Source organism: Panthera uncia (assembly GCF_023721935.1).
Source record: "Panthera uncia isolate 11264 chromosome A3 unlocalized genomic scaffold, Puncia_PCG_1.0 HiC_scaffold_11, whole genome shotgun sequence".
NCBI lineage: Eukaryota > Metazoa > Chordata > Mammalia > Carnivora > Felidae > Panthera > Panthera uncia.
The window spans coordinates 21,917,663-21,936,004 of NW_026057578.1; the positions used below are offsets into that span (position 1 = coordinate 21,917,663).

At 40.2% G+C, this 18,342-nt stretch overlaps 1 protein-coding gene across 4 annotated transcripts in view; it reads left to right on the top strand.

Moving 5' to 3' along the window:
* Positions 1–2,908: 2,908 nt before the first annotated feature.
* The window catches only part of RBL1 (RB transcriptional corepressor like 1), a 64,903-nt gene continuing 49,469 nt past the window's right edge, over positions 2,909–18,342 (top strand). For all 4 annotated transcript variants that reach the window (XM_049650831.1, XM_049650830.1, XM_049650832.1 and 1 more), the window contains exons 1-7: positions 2,909–3,142; positions 7,692–7,825; positions 14,181–14,381; positions 14,748–14,812; positions 14,915–15,043; positions 15,154–15,314; positions 17,133–17,182. In XM_049650831.1, coding sequence (XP_049506788.1) covers positions 2,987–3,142; positions 7,692–7,825; positions 14,181–14,381; positions 14,748–14,812; positions 14,915–15,043; positions 15,154–15,314; positions 17,133–17,182 — 896 coding nt within the window. In that variant the 5' untranslated portion in view covers positions 2,909–2,986. The remainder of the gene's footprint in view (positions 3,143–7,691; positions 7,826–14,180; positions 14,382–14,747; positions 14,813–14,914; positions 15,044–15,153; positions 15,315–17,132; positions 17,183–18,342) is intronic.

Below are 18,342 nucleotides of genomic sequence, written 5' to 3' on the forward strand. Positions count from 1 at the left end.
CTGAAATGTAGGTGTTCCTAAAGGTTCTACCCTGGAATCTCTTCTCATGCCAACACACCCCCTACCTGCTCCGTTAGCATCAGGAATTGCCTGAATATTCCCAATTCCTCATAGCCGGGCTGTCCCCACACCTGTAGCTCTCTCCTCAATAAGCATAGGTTAATCAGAAAACAAATGAGCCACTACAAGACGAATTTCACCCATTAGCTCCACTAATCCTGACATTTCTTTACTGACACACCCCTTGGCACTGGAGACAGACCTCCCCTCAACCATCCATACCAGCCCTCTAAGTAAATAAAAACCAATGGGAGGAGATTCTCTGTGCAGACACTATGTGCCAACATTCCCTCCAGAGATAATGAGATGGTCCTAAAGTCAGCTGCAGTAGTAGCTTCTAGAAGGAAGGAGAGAGTTGGAAGTACCACATGGGTGTTTCAGTTTGATTTTGAGTTTGAGGGGTAAGAGGAGTTTGAGTTTTTCTCCTTTGAGACCTGGCTTGCAGCTGGTTCCCAAATCCCACCCCTCTGCATGTGTGGACAGTATAGAAGACTGAGAAATTGTCAGGAGAGAGGAGAAAGGGGCTACCTTCCAGGTTCCAACAGCCTCCTCTGAAACTTCCTGCAAGCATCCCAAACACAGCTGCTCTGCGACTGAGCTCATCCCTCTGCTTGCACTCCCATTCCAGGAAACCGCATCACCTTTCACCCTCTTGGCCTAGATGGAAACTTCTGTTTGGGGGGGGACTTCCCTTGTTATGCCCAGAATTCGTGATCCCCAAATACCGCCAGGGAGCTGAGTCCGATATAAAAGCAAAAGAGCCTTTATTCGAGCTAGCTCAAGCTCAATCCCTTACCTGCACCGACGCAGCGGTGAGATACCAGGGAGAGAGATCGAGTTTCAAAAGGACAAAGGTTTTATTGGGGCCTAGGGGCAGTTGGTGAGGTAATGGCTATGGCCTCAGCCGATTGGCTGGGGAAGGGTCCGAGTCCTGTTAGGCAGGTGGGGGGGGAGGCGGTTACTCAAGGGGAGGAGGTGTGGTCAAGGTGAAGGACACAGAACAAGATGGAGTCCGCCGGCATAGGCCCGCCCTTTCACCCTCTTTAGCAGTGTCCCATTCAGTTCTGAGGCAGCGACCTCTCTTCAGACTAGCTCCTTCCAATGCTGGGCCAGCCCCCTGCCATCTCCATACCTCTGGTCTCTACCCCATCCAATCTGTGTCCCACTGTAGCCAGAGGGACGTTCTCAGAACATATATGGATCGCTCCTTACCTCCTTTCATTAAAACCCGCCACCGATGGGGCGCCTGGTGGCTCAGTTGGTTAAGCGTCTGACTCTTGATCTCGGCTGAGGTCATGATCTCACAGTTTTGTGAGTTTGAGCCTCGAGTCAGGCTCTGCGCTGGCAGCACGGAGCCTGCTTGGGATTCTTTCCCTCCCACTCTCCGTCTCAAAATAAATAAACATTTGAAAAACACACTGACAATGTCTAGGCTTTCGGTGGGGCTTATGAGGTCCTTTGCAACCTACCTTGACTTGTCTTCCATTTTCATCTCTGGTGACTCCTTCCCTCACCCAAGCATCAATGGACATTTTGTAATTTTTCAAGTACTATGAGCCAGGCACTAATCTAAACATTGTAATACTGTGAACATGGAAAAAAAAAAAAAAAGGCCCCTGCTTTCATTCAAGTCACATTTTAGTAGGAAGAGCCAGTGAATAAACAAGATAATGTCAATTGTGATATGGTACTATGAGACAATGAAAAGGAGTGTTGGCTGGAGGGTCAGCTATTTTACATACAGTGCTCAGGAATGGCCTGAGAAGTTTACGTTTAGTTGAACTTGAACCAGGAGGAGGAGCCAGACAAGCAAAGACCTGATGTTGAGTATTTGGGGCTCTTTGAACAGCATGTGAGAAAGGCCTTGAGGCAAGAACTAGCTTGACAGCATGGCATTTTCAAGGTTCCAAAACAAAGCAGTTAGGCTGCACCTTATTATATACTCGTGCGGGGGCAATGAGGTGAGGCCAGATCACAAGGAATTTGGATACTATTTTAAGGGCAAGAGGAATCTTTGAAAGATTTTGAGTAGAGTGACCTGCTCTGGATCACTCTGGCTCTTCCTGCAGAAGGGGTTTTGGTGGAGCAGAAGGGGAAGCGTGGAGACCCGTTCCGTGCCTTAAGGCTTATGCTCAGGCCATTTCTAAGCCTGGAATGACTGTCTTGACTAGGACGGTTCCCAGGGTCATTGATTACTGCAATTCTCTCAGCCCAGGTCTAGCCTGGTTTAGCAACCGAGAAGAGACAAGGAGTAGTTCCCTGACATCCCTGCCTCTCCAGCCCTTCAGTCATTCAACAGACCACTCACTGGCCGCTGGAGACAGGAATCCCGAGACCTCCCGCTGTCACGAGACCACTTTTTTCAGTTCGTGCCTCGGTCTCTTATCAAGGGGCAAGTCTGAGACGAAGTTTGGCGAGGCAGTGGAAAACACACGCCCATGGGTTAGTGGTACAGAGGAGGCTTCTCCCGAAGACGATCGAGGAGACCACCTCACAAGAGACAGCTCCGTCGAAGCCGAAGAGCAGCCGAGACCCGGGCAGCGCCGCGGCCGTCAAGGCAGGATATGGACTACAATTCCCAGCAGCCTCTGCGCGCGGCTGCCGATCCCTCCGCAACAACTTGCTGCGCTGGCTGTGCCCCTCGCAGCCCGACAAAGACCACGCCCAGGGTGTTTTTGTTTTTGTTTTTTTCCCCAGGAATTGAGATCCATCTTCTTATCACACATCTCCAGAGAGAGGCCACTGGGCGCCCTGTAGGAGAAACGGACTTTTTTGAGGGGAAACGCGGATGCAGACTGTCGGAGAGACGTCGTGCTAAAGTCACCGACTTTCGCGCGCTTTGGCGCAGGGGGTTGTGGGTAGCGCGCCCAGAAAACGAGAAAGGAGCCGGGGGGCCGTGGCTGCGCCGCCCGCAGGGCCTGAGGGGATGTTCGAGGACGAGCCCCACGCTGAGGGGGCGGCGGTGCTTGCCGCCGCCGGAGAGGCGCTGCAGGCTCTGTGCCAGGAGCTGAACCTGGACGAGGGTAGCGCGGCCGAAGCCCTGGACGACTTCACCGCCATCCGGGGCAACTACAGCCTAGAGGTGAGCGGCGGCAGGTGGGGCGGCCGGACCAGACCCCTGCCAGGCCCCACCCTCGCCCCGCCCCTACCCCACCCTGTGGGGCGGTGGGAGTTTCCCCGCCGGGAAGGGTCGCTGCCCAGCCGGGAGCAGAGGAGTGCGAAGCTGGAAGGGCGGGTGTAGACCAATCTATCCGTTTTCTTTCTGAGGCGGGAAACCGAAGTCCGGAAGAGGAGCGGAGGGTCACACGTCACTCGGGGGTCCCCTAGACTCCAGACCAGCTTCCCTCCGCCCCGGCGAGTGCCGCAGACGTCGTGATAGTGCCCGTAAATCTGTTACAAAACCAAATGCCATAATGGTAAAAGCTAAAGTGAAGTTAATGCTACACCACTGCCCAGCTCTTTAAATCTGTTGTCTCACTTAGTTCTCACCACGACCCTGGGAACCCGACCTGGGATCGCCATTCCACGAAAGGGCTTAAGCTTTGGCCTCCACCCTTTGGCCTCGTCCGGGCGGAGGTGTGGGGTGCTCGCTTTGAAGAAAGGCTCTCAGCCCCAGCTTGCTCTTGTGTCCGTATCCTGATGCTTAGCACAGGGCCTGGTTCTGGATAAAATAAGTGTAAACCATCATTAGATTCTTCCCAACCATTCTTGCATTGAGTCCTCCTCCACCGCCCTGTGAATATGGCAGGGCCGAATTATACCTGCTTTCCAGGTAATAATATCAAGGCCCAGAGAAGGGTCTTCCTCAGGGTCGTTCTGCTAATTATTATAGGAATCCAGACAAGGAATGCAGTGTAGAGATGGCGTTGTGGCGGAATGTATTTCATTATATTTAAATTCAGAGGTTTTGTTTCATGATCCAAGGAGTCTAGACACACACACACACACACACACACACAGTGCTCCACCGACTCACCACCCAGTGAAATAATTAATTGGTGGGTTTGGAAGCATATAGTTGGATATTTGAAATTGAGTATGTGTGTCTGTATATGAGGGAAAAATACCTAAGAGACACTCTTCGTATGTGTCTACGGTAGGACTATTGTAGACTGGATAAAGGACAGTGACCTGCATCCATGAGTGGCATGACTGGAAAGCTGAAGGAGGAATAAGAAAGGGAGATTATGAATTATGGCCGCTCAGTGAAAAGAAACTAATTTCTAAAAGCCCAAGACAGTGTTTCCGACATCCCAAGTCCTCTTTTGGTCTGTCGCTGAATAAGCATTTACTGTGCAAACTGGTCAGGGCATTAAACTGGACACCTCTTTCAGATTCTTGAACATGCCAAGTTTCTTCCCACTTGTGTACTTTCTTCACGCCACACCCTCTGCCTGGAAACTTTTCCCACTCACCAACAGGCAAATTGGAGAACTAAATCTCCAGTTAGGGGAAGTTAATCAGGACATCTTGAATGTTTGATTTACAGAGCACAGATCTGTGAATTAAGATTTGGTGAGGGTTTATTCTGTCCAGAGTCTTTTATATTCTTCCTCTTCTTTTATTTTTTATTTTATTTTATTTTTTTTTTTTTAATTTTTTTTTCAACGTTTTTTATTTATTTTTGGGACAGAGAGAGACAGAGCATGAATGGGGGAGGGGCAGAGAGAGAGGGAGATACAGAATCGGAAACAGGCTCCAGGCTCCGAGCCATCAACCCAGAGCCTGACGCGGGGCTCGAACTCACGGAGCGCGAGATCGTGACCTGGCTGAAGTCGGACGCTTAACCGACTGCGCCACCCAGGCGCCCCTTCTTTTATTTTTTAAATTAACTTATCTATTTGAGAGAGAGCACGAGCAGGGAGGGGCAGAGAGAGAATCCCAAGCAGGCTCCACACTTACAGCGCAGAGCCGGAATCAGGCTCCATCCCACCAACCATGAGATCATGACCTGCACCCAGAAGCAAGAGTTGGACACTTAACCAACTTAGCCACCCAGCCACCTCTCCTTTTTTTTCTCTTTTGTTTGTTTTCGGTGAAAGACTCTTAGAGTAGGTATTTTCATAGATCTACTGGTTTTTATAAGGCAGTCTTTAAAAAAAAATTTTTAAGAGAGAGATCATGCACGCAAGCAGGGGAGGGGCAGAGAGAGAGAGGGACAGAGGTTCTGAAGATGTGGGGCTGGAGGGACTGAGATGTGGGGCTGGAACACGTGAACTTCGAGATCATGACCTGAGCCTAAGTCAGACACTTAACCAATTGAGTCACCCAGGTGCCCCTCTGTTGTTAAGAAGCCCTGTCCCCAGCTTCCTGCCTGTCAGTATGCCTGACAACTTCCTGCTTACATTTCTCCCTTGCCTTTCCCTCTTACATTTTGGTGTCTCCCTCTGTGAATCCTTCTCTGACCTCCACTTAACATCAGTTATTATGCTATAGTCTCTCACACTTTATCTTCGATTCTTACAGCATGTCTCATCAATTATAGATCATGGTTTTCTGTTCCTTTTCTTATCTCTAAATTTGTAATTCAATGAGGTCAGAAACCATCATTGCATTTCTAAGGTCTAACATCAGAATAAATAATAAAGATGACTTTTTTCTTTTCTTTTTTTTTTTTAGGAAAAAGAAGCAAAAATTTCAGTACTTATTTTCTTTATCTCTATGGTGTTTTCATCTAGTAACCTGTATCGAATGGCTCTTTTTTTTTTTTTAACGTTTATTTTTAAGAGAGAGAGAGAGAGAGCATGCGCGACTGGGGGAGGGGCAGAGAGAGGGGGAGACACAGAATCTGAAGCAGGCTTTAGGCTCTGAGCTGTCAGCACATAGCCCAATGTGGGGCTCAAACCCACGAAGCACAAGATCATGACCTGAGATGAAGTCAGATGCTTCACGGACTGAGCTACCCAGGTGCCCCTCCAGTGGCTCTTGTAATACTTGGATGCTATTCCCAAATAATTGGTTAATCAAGGCTTCTAAAATTATCCAAACTTAAGCTTACTGCCTCATTTAATACCTTGAGCAAATAAGATTTCTCAGTACTTTAAGGTAGTAACACTGGGCTTTAACTCTATTGGTGCCCACCCCATTTCTGCCCACCCCTTTTGGATTACTACAAGAAATCTTTCCATGTTTTTATCCTTCTAGAATCTGGTCTTAAAGAGGATCTGTAGAATAGTAAATAGGAACAGTAATATGTTGTGCTGTATTGTGTCTAATTCTTAAACCTTAAAATCCATATATAGTTCAGTAGTAAACTTATAAAGTGATTTTAAGGGGCACCTGGGTGACTTAGTCGAGTGTCTGACTCTTGATCTTGGCTCAGATCATGATTTTACACTGTTTGTAGGATCAAGCCCTATGTCAGGCTCTGCGCTAATGCAAAGCCTGCTTGGGATTCTCTGTCCCTCTCTCTCTCCCTCCCCCACTGGCATGCATACTCTCTCTCTCTCTCAAAATAAATAAACTTCACAAAAAATAATAGGGATGCCTGGGTGGCTCAGTTGGTTGAGCATCTGACTTTGGCTTGAGTCATGATCTCGTGGTTCATGGGTTCAAGCCCTTCATTAGGCTCTGTGCTGACAGTGCAGAGCCGGGAGCCTGCTTCGGATTCTGTGTCTCCCTGTCTCTGCCCCTCTCCCATTCGGGCTCTGTCTCTCACTCTCTCTCTCTCTCTCTCTCTCTCTCTCTCAAAAGTAGGTAAACATTAATAATAATAAAGTGATTCTAACTTGGGAGATATCTCAAGTCTAAAGCAGACAATTAAGTGTTGAATTACCAAATGTCATCTTTTTTATAGCATTATAAATTGAGATATCTGCTAAAATAGGCTAAATTACTATTTTAAAGATTGGGTAAATATGGGTGCTCGGGTGGCTGAGTCAGTTGAACATCTGACTCTTGATTTCGGCTCAGGTTGTGATCCCAGGGTTGTGGCTTCAAGCCCTTTGTCAGGCTCTTCACTGAGCATGGAACATCTTCAGATTCTCCCTCCTCCTCCCTCTCTCCTTTCCTCCTCCTCTCCCTCCTCCTCCCTCTCGCCCTCCTTCTCTCCCTCTACCCCACTCCCCTGCTCATGCTCTCTCTTTCTCTCTAAAATAAAAAATTTTTTTAAAGATTAGGTAAATAATTCCTCAAATTTTTACCTAACAAAAATGACAGTCTCCTTTATGTTGCTTGAGATAGATATGAACTTTTTATGTGTCTCCCTGGCCATCTTTCTACTCAGTACTTTCCTTTCTCTGCCAAACTTGTTAAAGAAGAAACATAAAATTAACATGGTGGAAAGGAACTTAAGCATCTTCAAGGCCATGACTCAGCGGTGTTATAAAATTGAGAAAGCCAGTGCTGAGAAATTTTAAGAGAACTCTTTGTATAATATTAGATTTGGGGTGTAGATGAAAGATCTGTTTTTAGACTAATGCTGATTTAGCATCTTACACAGGACTGATGTAAGGAGTTTTATACCCATTACTGCAAAACTAAGCTTCATGACCTTGGGCAAATATCTTCATCACTTTGGCCTGTTATATACATAATGTAAGATCAGACAATTCCAAGATCTTTTTTTGGTTCTAGAATTCAAGCATTTTAACATAATACATCCATTTTACTGTTTGTCTTTTGCCTGCCAGGGAGAAGTTATACACTGGTTGGCATGTTCGTTATATGTTGCATGCCGCAAAAGCATTATTCCTACTGTTGGGAAGGGTATCATGGAAGGAAATTGTGTTTCACTTACCAGAATACTACGTTCAGCTAAATTAAGGTAAAGCACTTTGATTTTTCAAACACTGTTTTATAAGTCCTAAATTTAGCTTTAGAATTTAATTTCTGTTTAACTCTATTCCATTTTAAGTTTGTTATCCTATAGGTCTCCTTTTCCAATTCTCACATTATTCCATTGCCCCTTTTCCTCAAATTCTGACTTCAGAGGTCTCTGTACTAAATCTTTTTTATCTGTAGCTTTTTTTATTAATTTTTTTAAATTTGGAGACAATTTCAAGCTTTCAGAAAAGTTGCAAAAATAAGGAAAGTAGAAAGAACACCCAGATACCCTTGACCCAAATTCACCTATTGACATTTTACTCCATTTGCTTTGTCATTTGATCTTTCTCAAATAGTTTTTCCTCAACTATTTCAAAGTAAGTAACGTACATTATAGCCCTTTGTCCCTAAATAGTTCAGTGTATAAACTTAGATAACTACAACAGTTATCAACTTCAGCAAAGTTAACATTGATACAATAATTTAAGCTATTATCTGTATTCTAGTTTTATTAGTTGATCCAATAATGGTCTTTATAGCAGCTTTTTAAAAGAACAATTTCCAATCTAGGATCAGTTATTACATTCACTTATCATGTCTGTTTAGTTTCCTTTAATCAGGAATATTTCCACAGCAAGAATATAGTCCACAACCACCTTACCCCCCATTTTTAAAAAAAAATTTTTTTTTAATGTTTATTTTTGAGAGAGAGAAAGACAAAGTGCTAGTAGGGGAGGGGCAGAGAGAGAGGGAGACATAGGGTCTGAGTAGGCCCCAGGCTTGGAGCTGTCAGCACAGAGCCCGTTGTGGGTCTCAAACTCATGAACTATGAGATCATGACCTGAGCTGAAGTTAGATGCTTAACCAACTGGAGCCACCCAGGCACCCCAATTACCTCCTCCTTTTTAATAGATTACTCCTCATTTTGGATTTGTCTCATATTTTCTTTTACTTAGAAGCAAGTTACATATCCCCAGATAGAAAACTACATAAGTAGTTTTGTGTCTTCACTATATTACATCTGGAGGCACGATATCCACCTGCTTCTCTTTGGTGATGTTAATTTTGATTATCTGCTAAAGGTGATGTCTTGTTTTTCTACTGTATAGTTAATATTTTTTACCTTGCAACAGGTAAGCAATCAGAAGGTCTTAGCTATAGCTTTTACTTGCTCTAGTATTAATCATGTGGAACTATTTGCCTGGATACAAAACAAAAGAAATGGAGTGAACCAGATATAGGTGGTAGTGTTCTCAGTTTCTGGGATTTTCTACCCATGACAAGACTACTTGAGGTTGTTGTCTATTTGCTGTCATGGGTTTCCAGCATGGAAGAGAAACAAACTTTGAAAGACCTATCCAGGGGGAGCAATTAGGTTTCAATTCATGCTAAATTAAAAACCAAAATTTTTTTTTCTCAGAACAATTTTAGTTTTCGTAAGTGGAAAAATAGTGCATTAAAGACAAAATTTTTCCCTGAAGGCAGTTTTTAAAACTTTAATAGGTATCAATTTTTGTCATTAGTGATAAAAATAAAATGAAAGTATAATTAAGATTGAATTCACATAATTTTTTTAATTGAGCAGAATATCCCTCTTCATTGTAATATAAAATAATCTGACTTTTCTATCAGTGTTTCTCATTATTGACCATATACAAATTTTTAAATATTTAGAATATTAGGTTTATGGGGGAAACTGAACCAAAAAGAAGAACTTAAAATTTAGAGCAGTATAAGTATATGGTAAAAATTTCAAATAATGAAAACATTCTGGAGATGTATGGTGGTGATGGTTGCACGTTGGGAATGTACTTAATGTACACTTTAAAATGGTTAAAATGGTAAGTTTTCTGTTATGTATACTTTTACCATCATTTTTTAAAAGGTTCACAAATTTTCAAATAATACAGAAGGTTTAAAAATGTAAAGATACCTCTTTCTTTTTTTTCCTCATTCCCCAGAATTAACCACTTAAACAATTTACTGTTAATAAATTATTAAACAGAAAAAAAAGCCTGTTTTTTAGTGTTTTGGTTGTTTTTTAAAACATAAATGCGATCCCACTATATGTATTATTTTGCAGTTGCTTTTCTTAATATTCTGGTAATCCTTCCATATCACCATAAGTAGCTCTTCCTTACTCTAGGATTTAGGGTGTAAGGATGTTTCATATAGTTAGCCAACCCCTTATCAATGACCATTTAGGTTGTATCCAGTTCTTTGTGGTAATACACAGCTGAACATCATTGTGAAAATGTATTTCCGCTACATTTCTAAAAATGTACTGAAGGGTCAAAAGGTACTAGTTTTTTTAATGTAGATTGATAGAAATTAAAAAAAAATTTTTTTTAATGTTTATTTTTGAGAGAGAGTGAGCAGGGGAGGGGCAGAGAGAGAGGGAGATAGAGAATTCAAAGCAGGCAAAGCCTGTCAGCACAAAGCCCAGTGTGGGGCTTGAACCAACCAAACTTGAGATCATGACCTGAGCCAGAGTCGGGCACTCAACCAACTGAGCCACCCAGGTGCCCCTGATATAAATTTTTTCAGGTGTCAGATTCTGAACTACTAAAAGAGCATAGACCAGCTTCATCATGTTCAGACAAATAAAAAAGAATTACAAGTGATGTTATTATTTACATTGATTTATAATAATTTGGGCTATTTTCACAATTTGAACTTTAAGGATAATTTTAAATGATTAAATCTTTTTTTTTTTTTTTTAATGTTTATTTATTTTGGTCATGGGGGAGAGAATCCCAAGTAGGCTCTGCGCTGTCAGCACAGAGCCCTACATGGGGCTTGGTCCCACGAACCATGAGATCATGACCTGAGCCAAAGCCAAGAGTCAGACATTTAACCGACTGAGCCACCCAGGTGCCCCTGATTATTCTCATCAAATATTGCTCATAAATCATACTGCAAAATACTGTGCAAATGTAGATTCTAGATGTACATGTAAAACTAGAAAATTTTTATTGAGAAATTACCTGTATGGTAGGCACTTACTATATACTAAGGGTTTGTATTTTTTTATTCAGTTAATCCTCACAGTTAATCCCATGAAATGAATCTCATTTTACAGATAAGGAAACCAAGTCACCAAGAACTTAAATTACTTCCCAAAGGTTATACCCCTAGTAAGTGGCGGAGCCTCCCAAGTCCATGCTGTATTACATATGCATCCACCCACAAATATTAGTATGTTTGTTTTGAACTGTATTTATATATTCAGCCTCAGTTTGTGAAAAAACTTAACCAAAGCAACTTTCAACTTAAAATGAGTTCCAACTAAAAATTTATTTGGCTATTAAGTGTAATATTAAAAAATAGTTACTGTTATATAATTTGAATTTTTATTTTGTCTGCATCTTATTGTATTAAGTATTGAGAAGTAATTTTTCCACATTTTTCACAAGTTTTTCAATAACTTGCGATTTAAATCAAGATGACATTCATTCATTATTTTCATGTTATAATAGAACCTGAATGAATATTTAGTTCATGAAAATTTTTTTTTCATAATTTTAATTGGAACATTGATGATGTTAACTTTTTACACAATAATTTCTTTTTTATTTTTTGAGTGCCAGTAAAATTCAGTAGTGTGCTGCTATTGGGACGTATGCCCCATGTTTACCATCCCTACTCTATATTTGTTTTAAGGTGTGTGTGTGTGTGTGTGTGTGTGTGTGTGGTAAAATCTACATAACAAAATTTACCACGTAACCAATTTTAAGTGAATATAGTTCGGTGGCATTAAATACATTTACATTGTGCAACCGTCACCACTATCCATCTCCAGAACTTTTTCAGTTTCCCAAATTGAAACTCTGTAACAATTAAACAACAACTTCCTTCTTCTCCCTCCTCCTAGCCCTTGGCATGTATCAGCACTTCATTCCTTTTTATGTCTGAATAATATTTACATTGCATGGATATATCACATTGTGTTTATCCACTTATTAGTTGATGGATACTTGAGTTCTTTGTACCTTTTGGCTATTATGAATAATGCTGCTATGAACAGTTGTGTACAACTTTTGGAGACATATATTCATTTGGGGGGTGGTTTATATGTATGAATGGAATTGTTGGATCATATGGGAATTCTATGTTTAACCTTTTGAGAAACTGTCAAGATTGTTTTCCAAAGTGCACGAGTTTACATTCCCACTAGCAGAGCTTGAGGGTTCCGTTTTACCACTACCCTTGCCAATACTTGTTATTATTTGTCTTTTTTATTATGGCATTCTAGTAGGCATGAAATGGTATCTTGTATTTCCCTGATGGCCAGTGATGTGGAGTTTCTTTTCATGTGCTTTTTGGAATAATGTTTTCTTTACAACAGAATCCCAATGAACAGGATAGTTTTGAAAGCTGTCAAGTTTACTTTGCTTCTTATTTTAGTTTTAAAAATCATAATCCTCATTTAAGTAATAACAATGCTGTAAGGTTTTTTTTTTGTTTGTTTTCAGACATTTGATGTACTTTGTTCCACGATAGAACAGCCATTTTTGGGATAACAGTAAATACAGTGGATTTATATGGGGATGTGTTAGTCAAGCCCCTTGTTTATAAAAAAAAAAACAGATACCAACTACCAACTTTGGCTAACTTAAGGAGAAGAGAAATTTACTGAAAGGATATTGAATAGCTGACAAAGTCTTTAGAATGACTTGGAAAATGTCCAGGAACAAAAGGAGCCTGGTTATAGCGAAAAGCATATCACAAAAATTTATCTAACAAGGACATGACTTGCATGATCATCAGTACCATCCCTGGACATTGCGACTGTATTTGCCCCTGAGAGCTAATTGATTGTAAGAATTAATCAGTTGTTGTGTTCTCTGCGCCACCAGCTCCATATTCAAAATCCCAAACATATATCAAAGACCTCAGGTTTTATGCCTTCACCCTAACTTCCAGTGAAGGTGATCTAGCAGATGGCAAGATTCAAAATTGGGGAATTCCTCAAACAAAGGAAAGGATTTCACATGCTGAGCATCCCTGCCTCCCCAAACAAAGTCTCCTACAAGAGACTATAATCTGTCAGCCCAAATAAATATTTAGCAACCTGGCAATAATGTTTTTTGCTATTGTTTATAATCTTTTTTAAAATATTTATTTAATTTTGAGAGACAGAGAAAGCCAAGGAAAGGCTGAGAGAAAGGGAGAGAGAGAATCACAAGCAGATTCCAAGCTGTCAGCACAGAGCCTGACACGGGGCTCAGACTCACAAACCATGAGATCATGACCTGAGCTGAGATCACGAGTCAGTCGCTTAAGCGTCCAACTTCGGCTCAGGTCATGATCTCACGGTTCGTGGGTTCGAGCCCCAGTCGGGTTCTGTGCTAACAGCTCAGAGCCTGGAGCCTGCTTCAGATTCAGTGTCTCCCTCTCTCTGCCCCTGTCCCACTCACACTCTGTATCTCTCTCTCTCTCTCTCTCTCTCTCTCAAAAATAAAGAGTAAAAAAAAAAATTTTGTAAAAAAAGACTCTTAGAGTCTCAGATTTCAGTCAGCATATCTGGAGTTTGAGTACCTGTGGACAATTAGCTGATAATGTCTTCTATCAACTTTTTTTTTTTTTTTTTTTTTTTTAAGTATCATTCCAGGGGCCCCTGGGTGGCTCAGTCAGTAAAGCATGCAGCTCTTGATCCTGGGGTTGTGAGTTCAAGCCCCACGTTGGGTGAAGAGATTACTTTTAAAATCTTTGTAAAAAAAGTATTCTGTATATAGTGCTAGACACTTATATGGACTTTAGCACTACATATTTTCAATCTAAGACCATACTAACATGGGGACATAAAAAATGTACCCATAATTGAATAAGCCAGAAAGGTGGAGTAATAATCATTAAGTGATTTTCTGGATATGTACTACCTTCTTCGTTTATATTTGGTGGTAGAACCACACATTGGAACATGAACACTTGAATTTTATTCCTAAACTGTAGCTGTCTGGTGCTTTGTGATCAACTTCCAGAATCCACTACTTGGGAGATTATGTCTGTCCTCAAACTAATTTTGTGAACTCAACAATCTGTTGGTATTTACTCTGTAATGTATATACAAATTACTGTCTAGGTGCTGTAGGGAATAAAAGAAGTAGGTAGGTGTCATTGCCCCTTGCTTAGAAGACATTGATGTAATGACCATAATTCAAAATCTACATTCCTATAGTGATTCTGGGAGTCAGAGTATTTTCATAGCACTTGGGAGCGAGATTTTTTGGTTGCTTTTTTTTTTTTTTTTTGATAAATTTACGTTTTTAGATAAAGATTTGTAGGCATAAATAAAATGTTAACCTGTCCATTGTATGGACTCCTTTTAAAGTTGCTTTTTTTAATTTGTTTAGCTTAATACAGTTTTTTAATAAAATGAAGAAGTGGATGGACATGTCAAACCTGCCACAAGAATTTCGTGAACGTATAGAAAGGCTAGAAAGAAATTTTGAGGTGTCTACTGTAATTTTCAAAAAATTTGAGCCAATTTTTTTAGATATATTTCAAAATCCATATGAAGAGCTACCGAGGTTACCACGAAGCAGGAAGCAGAGGTGAGAACCTTAATCGTTATATAATTGATATTAAAAAAAACATAAAGGTTAGGAAATTTGCATTTTTAAAGCCTGTTTTTTACCATAAGAATCCATTTGTGGAAAAAAAATTTTTAAAAACCCATTTATAATTACCGTATCTGGAAATTCAGGGTAATACTTATTTTTTTATATTCTGATTATTTTGTGCAGACTAAAAAGGCTTATTTAAGTCCATTTAATGGACTGTAAATTGTCCTTTGTGAATGGAATTTTACATGTAATTTGACTTTCTAGTTATTTATATTTGCTATTTCAATTTAAATGACAAATGTGGAGTGATATTTAGCAAATTAGTCAATTAAAAAGTACATTTTTTCTTTCTAGGAGGATTCCTTGCAGTGTTAAGGATCTCTTTAATTTCTGTTGGACCCTCTTTGTTTATACTAAGGGTAAGGTGATACTTTCAGTGGTTTTACATTTCTACTGTGGGCACTGGTTATTTGACATGAGAGGTTTCTGGTCTTCGTGTCTTTTTTTTTTTTCTTATAAAGGTAATTTTCGTATGATTGGAGATGATTTAGTAAACTCTTACCATTTACTTCTGTGCTGCTTGGATCTGATTTTTGCCAATGCCATTATATGCCCAAATAGACGAGATTTGTTAAACCCATCATTTAAAGGTAATAACCTTATTTATTTTTAAAAATTCGTCATAGTTTTTAGAAAAAGTTTTGAAAGTTGACCATATTCTTCTTCCCCCTCTTTTGCTCTTCATACCCTATCAAACTAGGTTTACCATCTGATTTCCATACTGCTGACTTTAGGGCTTCTGAAGAACCTCCCTGCATCATTGCTGTACTGTGTGAACTGCATGATGGACTTCTAGTAGAAGCAAAAGGAATAAAGGAGCACTACTTTAAGCCGTATATTTCAAAACTCTTTGACAGAAAGGTACTGTACTTATAAGTGAATGGCTAAGATTTTTAAGGGTCAGTAGCAGGAGCCTCAAAGGCAAAAACAAGGTTTTAAGCAAGTTCTCAGTGTTACAGGACTCAAGGTCCAGATTATCAGGGTTCAGTCTCTGCTGTGATGTAGAATGCTGTGGTGCAGAATTGCCCTATGATCTTTTGTGGTGTGCAAACTGAGCTGTTAAAGACTGTGACCAACTGTATGTACTGTCAAGTAAATTCATAGGCAGAGGCAGCTGTAAGAGGCTCTGATAAAAGAATTACGAAGAACAGAACGTAAAAAGCAGGTCAGAGTAAACTAATTTACTGCCACAATTTGAGTAACTGCTGAGTATTTTCTAAAGGTGGGATGATCTATAACAACTATAGCTTTAATTCCATATAAATAGAGCAGGAAATCCGTTATAGTTTTGTAGCTGCTTACAGGCTATCTGCATGCATTCTGGGTTTTCCTCTAGGTAATTCACTTAGCTATTTCTGTATTTATGAAATGGCTTATTCCTCTTGGCCTCAGTGTCTTACTTCCCAAACATTGAGCCATTTAATCCAGCTAGTCCTTGATATTTTCTCTTTGGTGAAAAAGAGAAATTAGGTCATCACTGTGGTACCCCTCTTTGTAGATATTATGAGATTTTTCTTTAAGCATAAAGTCTTTCCTACATGGTGGCTCTTCTTTTACACAAACTTTTGTATTTAGCGTTATCTTTCTTCCAGAGTGTGTCTGTGTGTGTGTGTGTGTGTGTGTGTGTGTGTGTGAGTGAGTGAGTCGTGGCTCCTTATCTGTATGTTAAACATTTCCAGCAAAGTAAACTTTGACAGGAACTCAAGGATTATGTCTTTTGTGCTCTGCAGCAGCAGCATACTAGTAGCTCTAAGGTATAATGACCATACATCTTGGTTTGCCTGGATTATCTAGTTTTGGGTTGTTGTCTTGGCATAATTATTATAGGACTTCATTTCACTCCTGAAGTATCCTGAGTTGGACAATTGTCCTTCTGCTCTTGGGCCACAGATATTTTGTTTGGCCTGTGTAGGACATTCTTTATTTTAATTTCATTCCATTTTAATTTACATATAAAGACTTTTTATGTGAAAATCTCTTTCAAAAATCAGAAGCTATGGCAAAACAGGATTGGAATATCTACATGAATTTCTACATGGGTAACTCTGATCAAGTTAAATGATGGCCACCTCTTTTAAGATGGGAAGTATGCTTTCTACCCTCTTCATTTATGTATGTTGAGCTTTGACCCCTGAAGGCATTTGAGTTTGCAACCCTGATGTATAGTAGTCTAAGCATAGTGTGGGGTACATAGAAAATATTGTAAACAGTGTACTTTTCTTCTCTCACCAGCAACAGTACCTATATTCCCTTTGAATCTTTTTCTTGCCTGATACATATAATCATTCAATAAATGTTAGTTTCCCTTCTCCATAGACCAGTGTTTAAAATTGGACTGCTTTTGTCAGAATCACTTGGGGAATTTATATAAAATGCTGCCTCAGCTCAGAACTTGGGGTCCATCAATCTGCATTTTTTAGAAGTTCCCCTAAGTGCTTCTTATGTCACTAGAATTTAGAAACCACTGCCATAGGCCAACTTCAAAGTATTTTCAAAATGGACTTTAAACTTTTATTTGCACACTATATAGGTTTTACTGGTTTGAAAGAAATATTCAGTAATTCTCTTTTGTGTGTATATTATTTATAACAACTACCAATGTGAAAATTTAGATAAATATCATGTTTTTGTATGTTATTGTGTTTAATTACGTGTCACAAAATGACTTTTTCTTCCCAGATTTTAAAAGGAGAATGCCTCCTGGACCTTTCCAGTTTTACTGATAATAGGTAAGTATCTAACACTAATGGTATCTGCCATATTATAGGCTGTCAATAATGATTTATTGCAACTTATTAAGTGGAACATTATATCAAGTTAACTCCTTCAAACTCAAGTTCCTTCTGCATTAGTGGTATTAACTAGATGTTGTTAACTAAGCCTTGTTGTCTTTAAGTACACTTATTTTAGGAAACCTTTGCCACTTAAAAGAGCTCCTTCCAGAGAAACTCATAAACAGACCCAATGACTTCTGGCAAATTCAGAATATATATATATATTCAAAGCAACTATTGTTCTCTTAATCAGATCTCTTGATCAGATCTTAATTAGGTTCAGCTAGTTTTGAGATTAAGTTTATACTCTCTTTTTGCTCATCTTTCAGAGTAATTTATTATCGTTATATATGTGAATGTGAAGCATGTCCATAATCAGATAAGAACCTTCAATATTGTTAGATGGGCAGAGTTAAAAATTTGAAAGTCATCAGCTTTTCCAGGTCTTGGAGTCTAAATCTATCTTGAAGTGAAGATAAATCCATTGTGGAGATGCCTAGCTGTTTCAGTTGGTAGAGCATGCCACTGTTGATCTTGGGATCATGAGTTTAAGCCCCATGTTGAGTGTAGAGATTACTTTAATAAATAAAAATTTTTTTTAAAAAAAAGGTAAATTTGTGTGTAACTTAGTTTTATTCTAGCTACTTAAAATAATTCTTGGGGTGCGTGGCTAGCTCAGTCAGAAGAGCACAAGACTCGTGATCTCAGGCTTATCAGTTCGAGCCCCACGTTGGGTGTAGAGATTACTTAACAATAAAATCTTTAAAGGGGCACGTGGGTGGCTCAGTCGATTGAGTGTCTGACTTCAACTCTGGTCATGATATCACAGTTCGTGAGTTCGAGCCCCAGACTCACTCCTGTCAGCATAGAGCCTGCTTTGGATCCTCTGTCCTCCTCTGTGCGCTCGCTCTCTCTCTCTCTCTCTCTCTCTCTCTCTCTTTCTCTCTCTCTCTCTCTCTGTCTCTGTCTCTCTCTCTCTCAAAAATGAATAAATATTAAAATAAAATCTTTATGGGACACCTGGGTGGCTCAGTTGGTTAAGCGTCTGATTTCAGCTCAGGTCATGATCACAGTTCATGGGTTCAAGCCCCACATCAGGCTCTGTGCTGACAGCT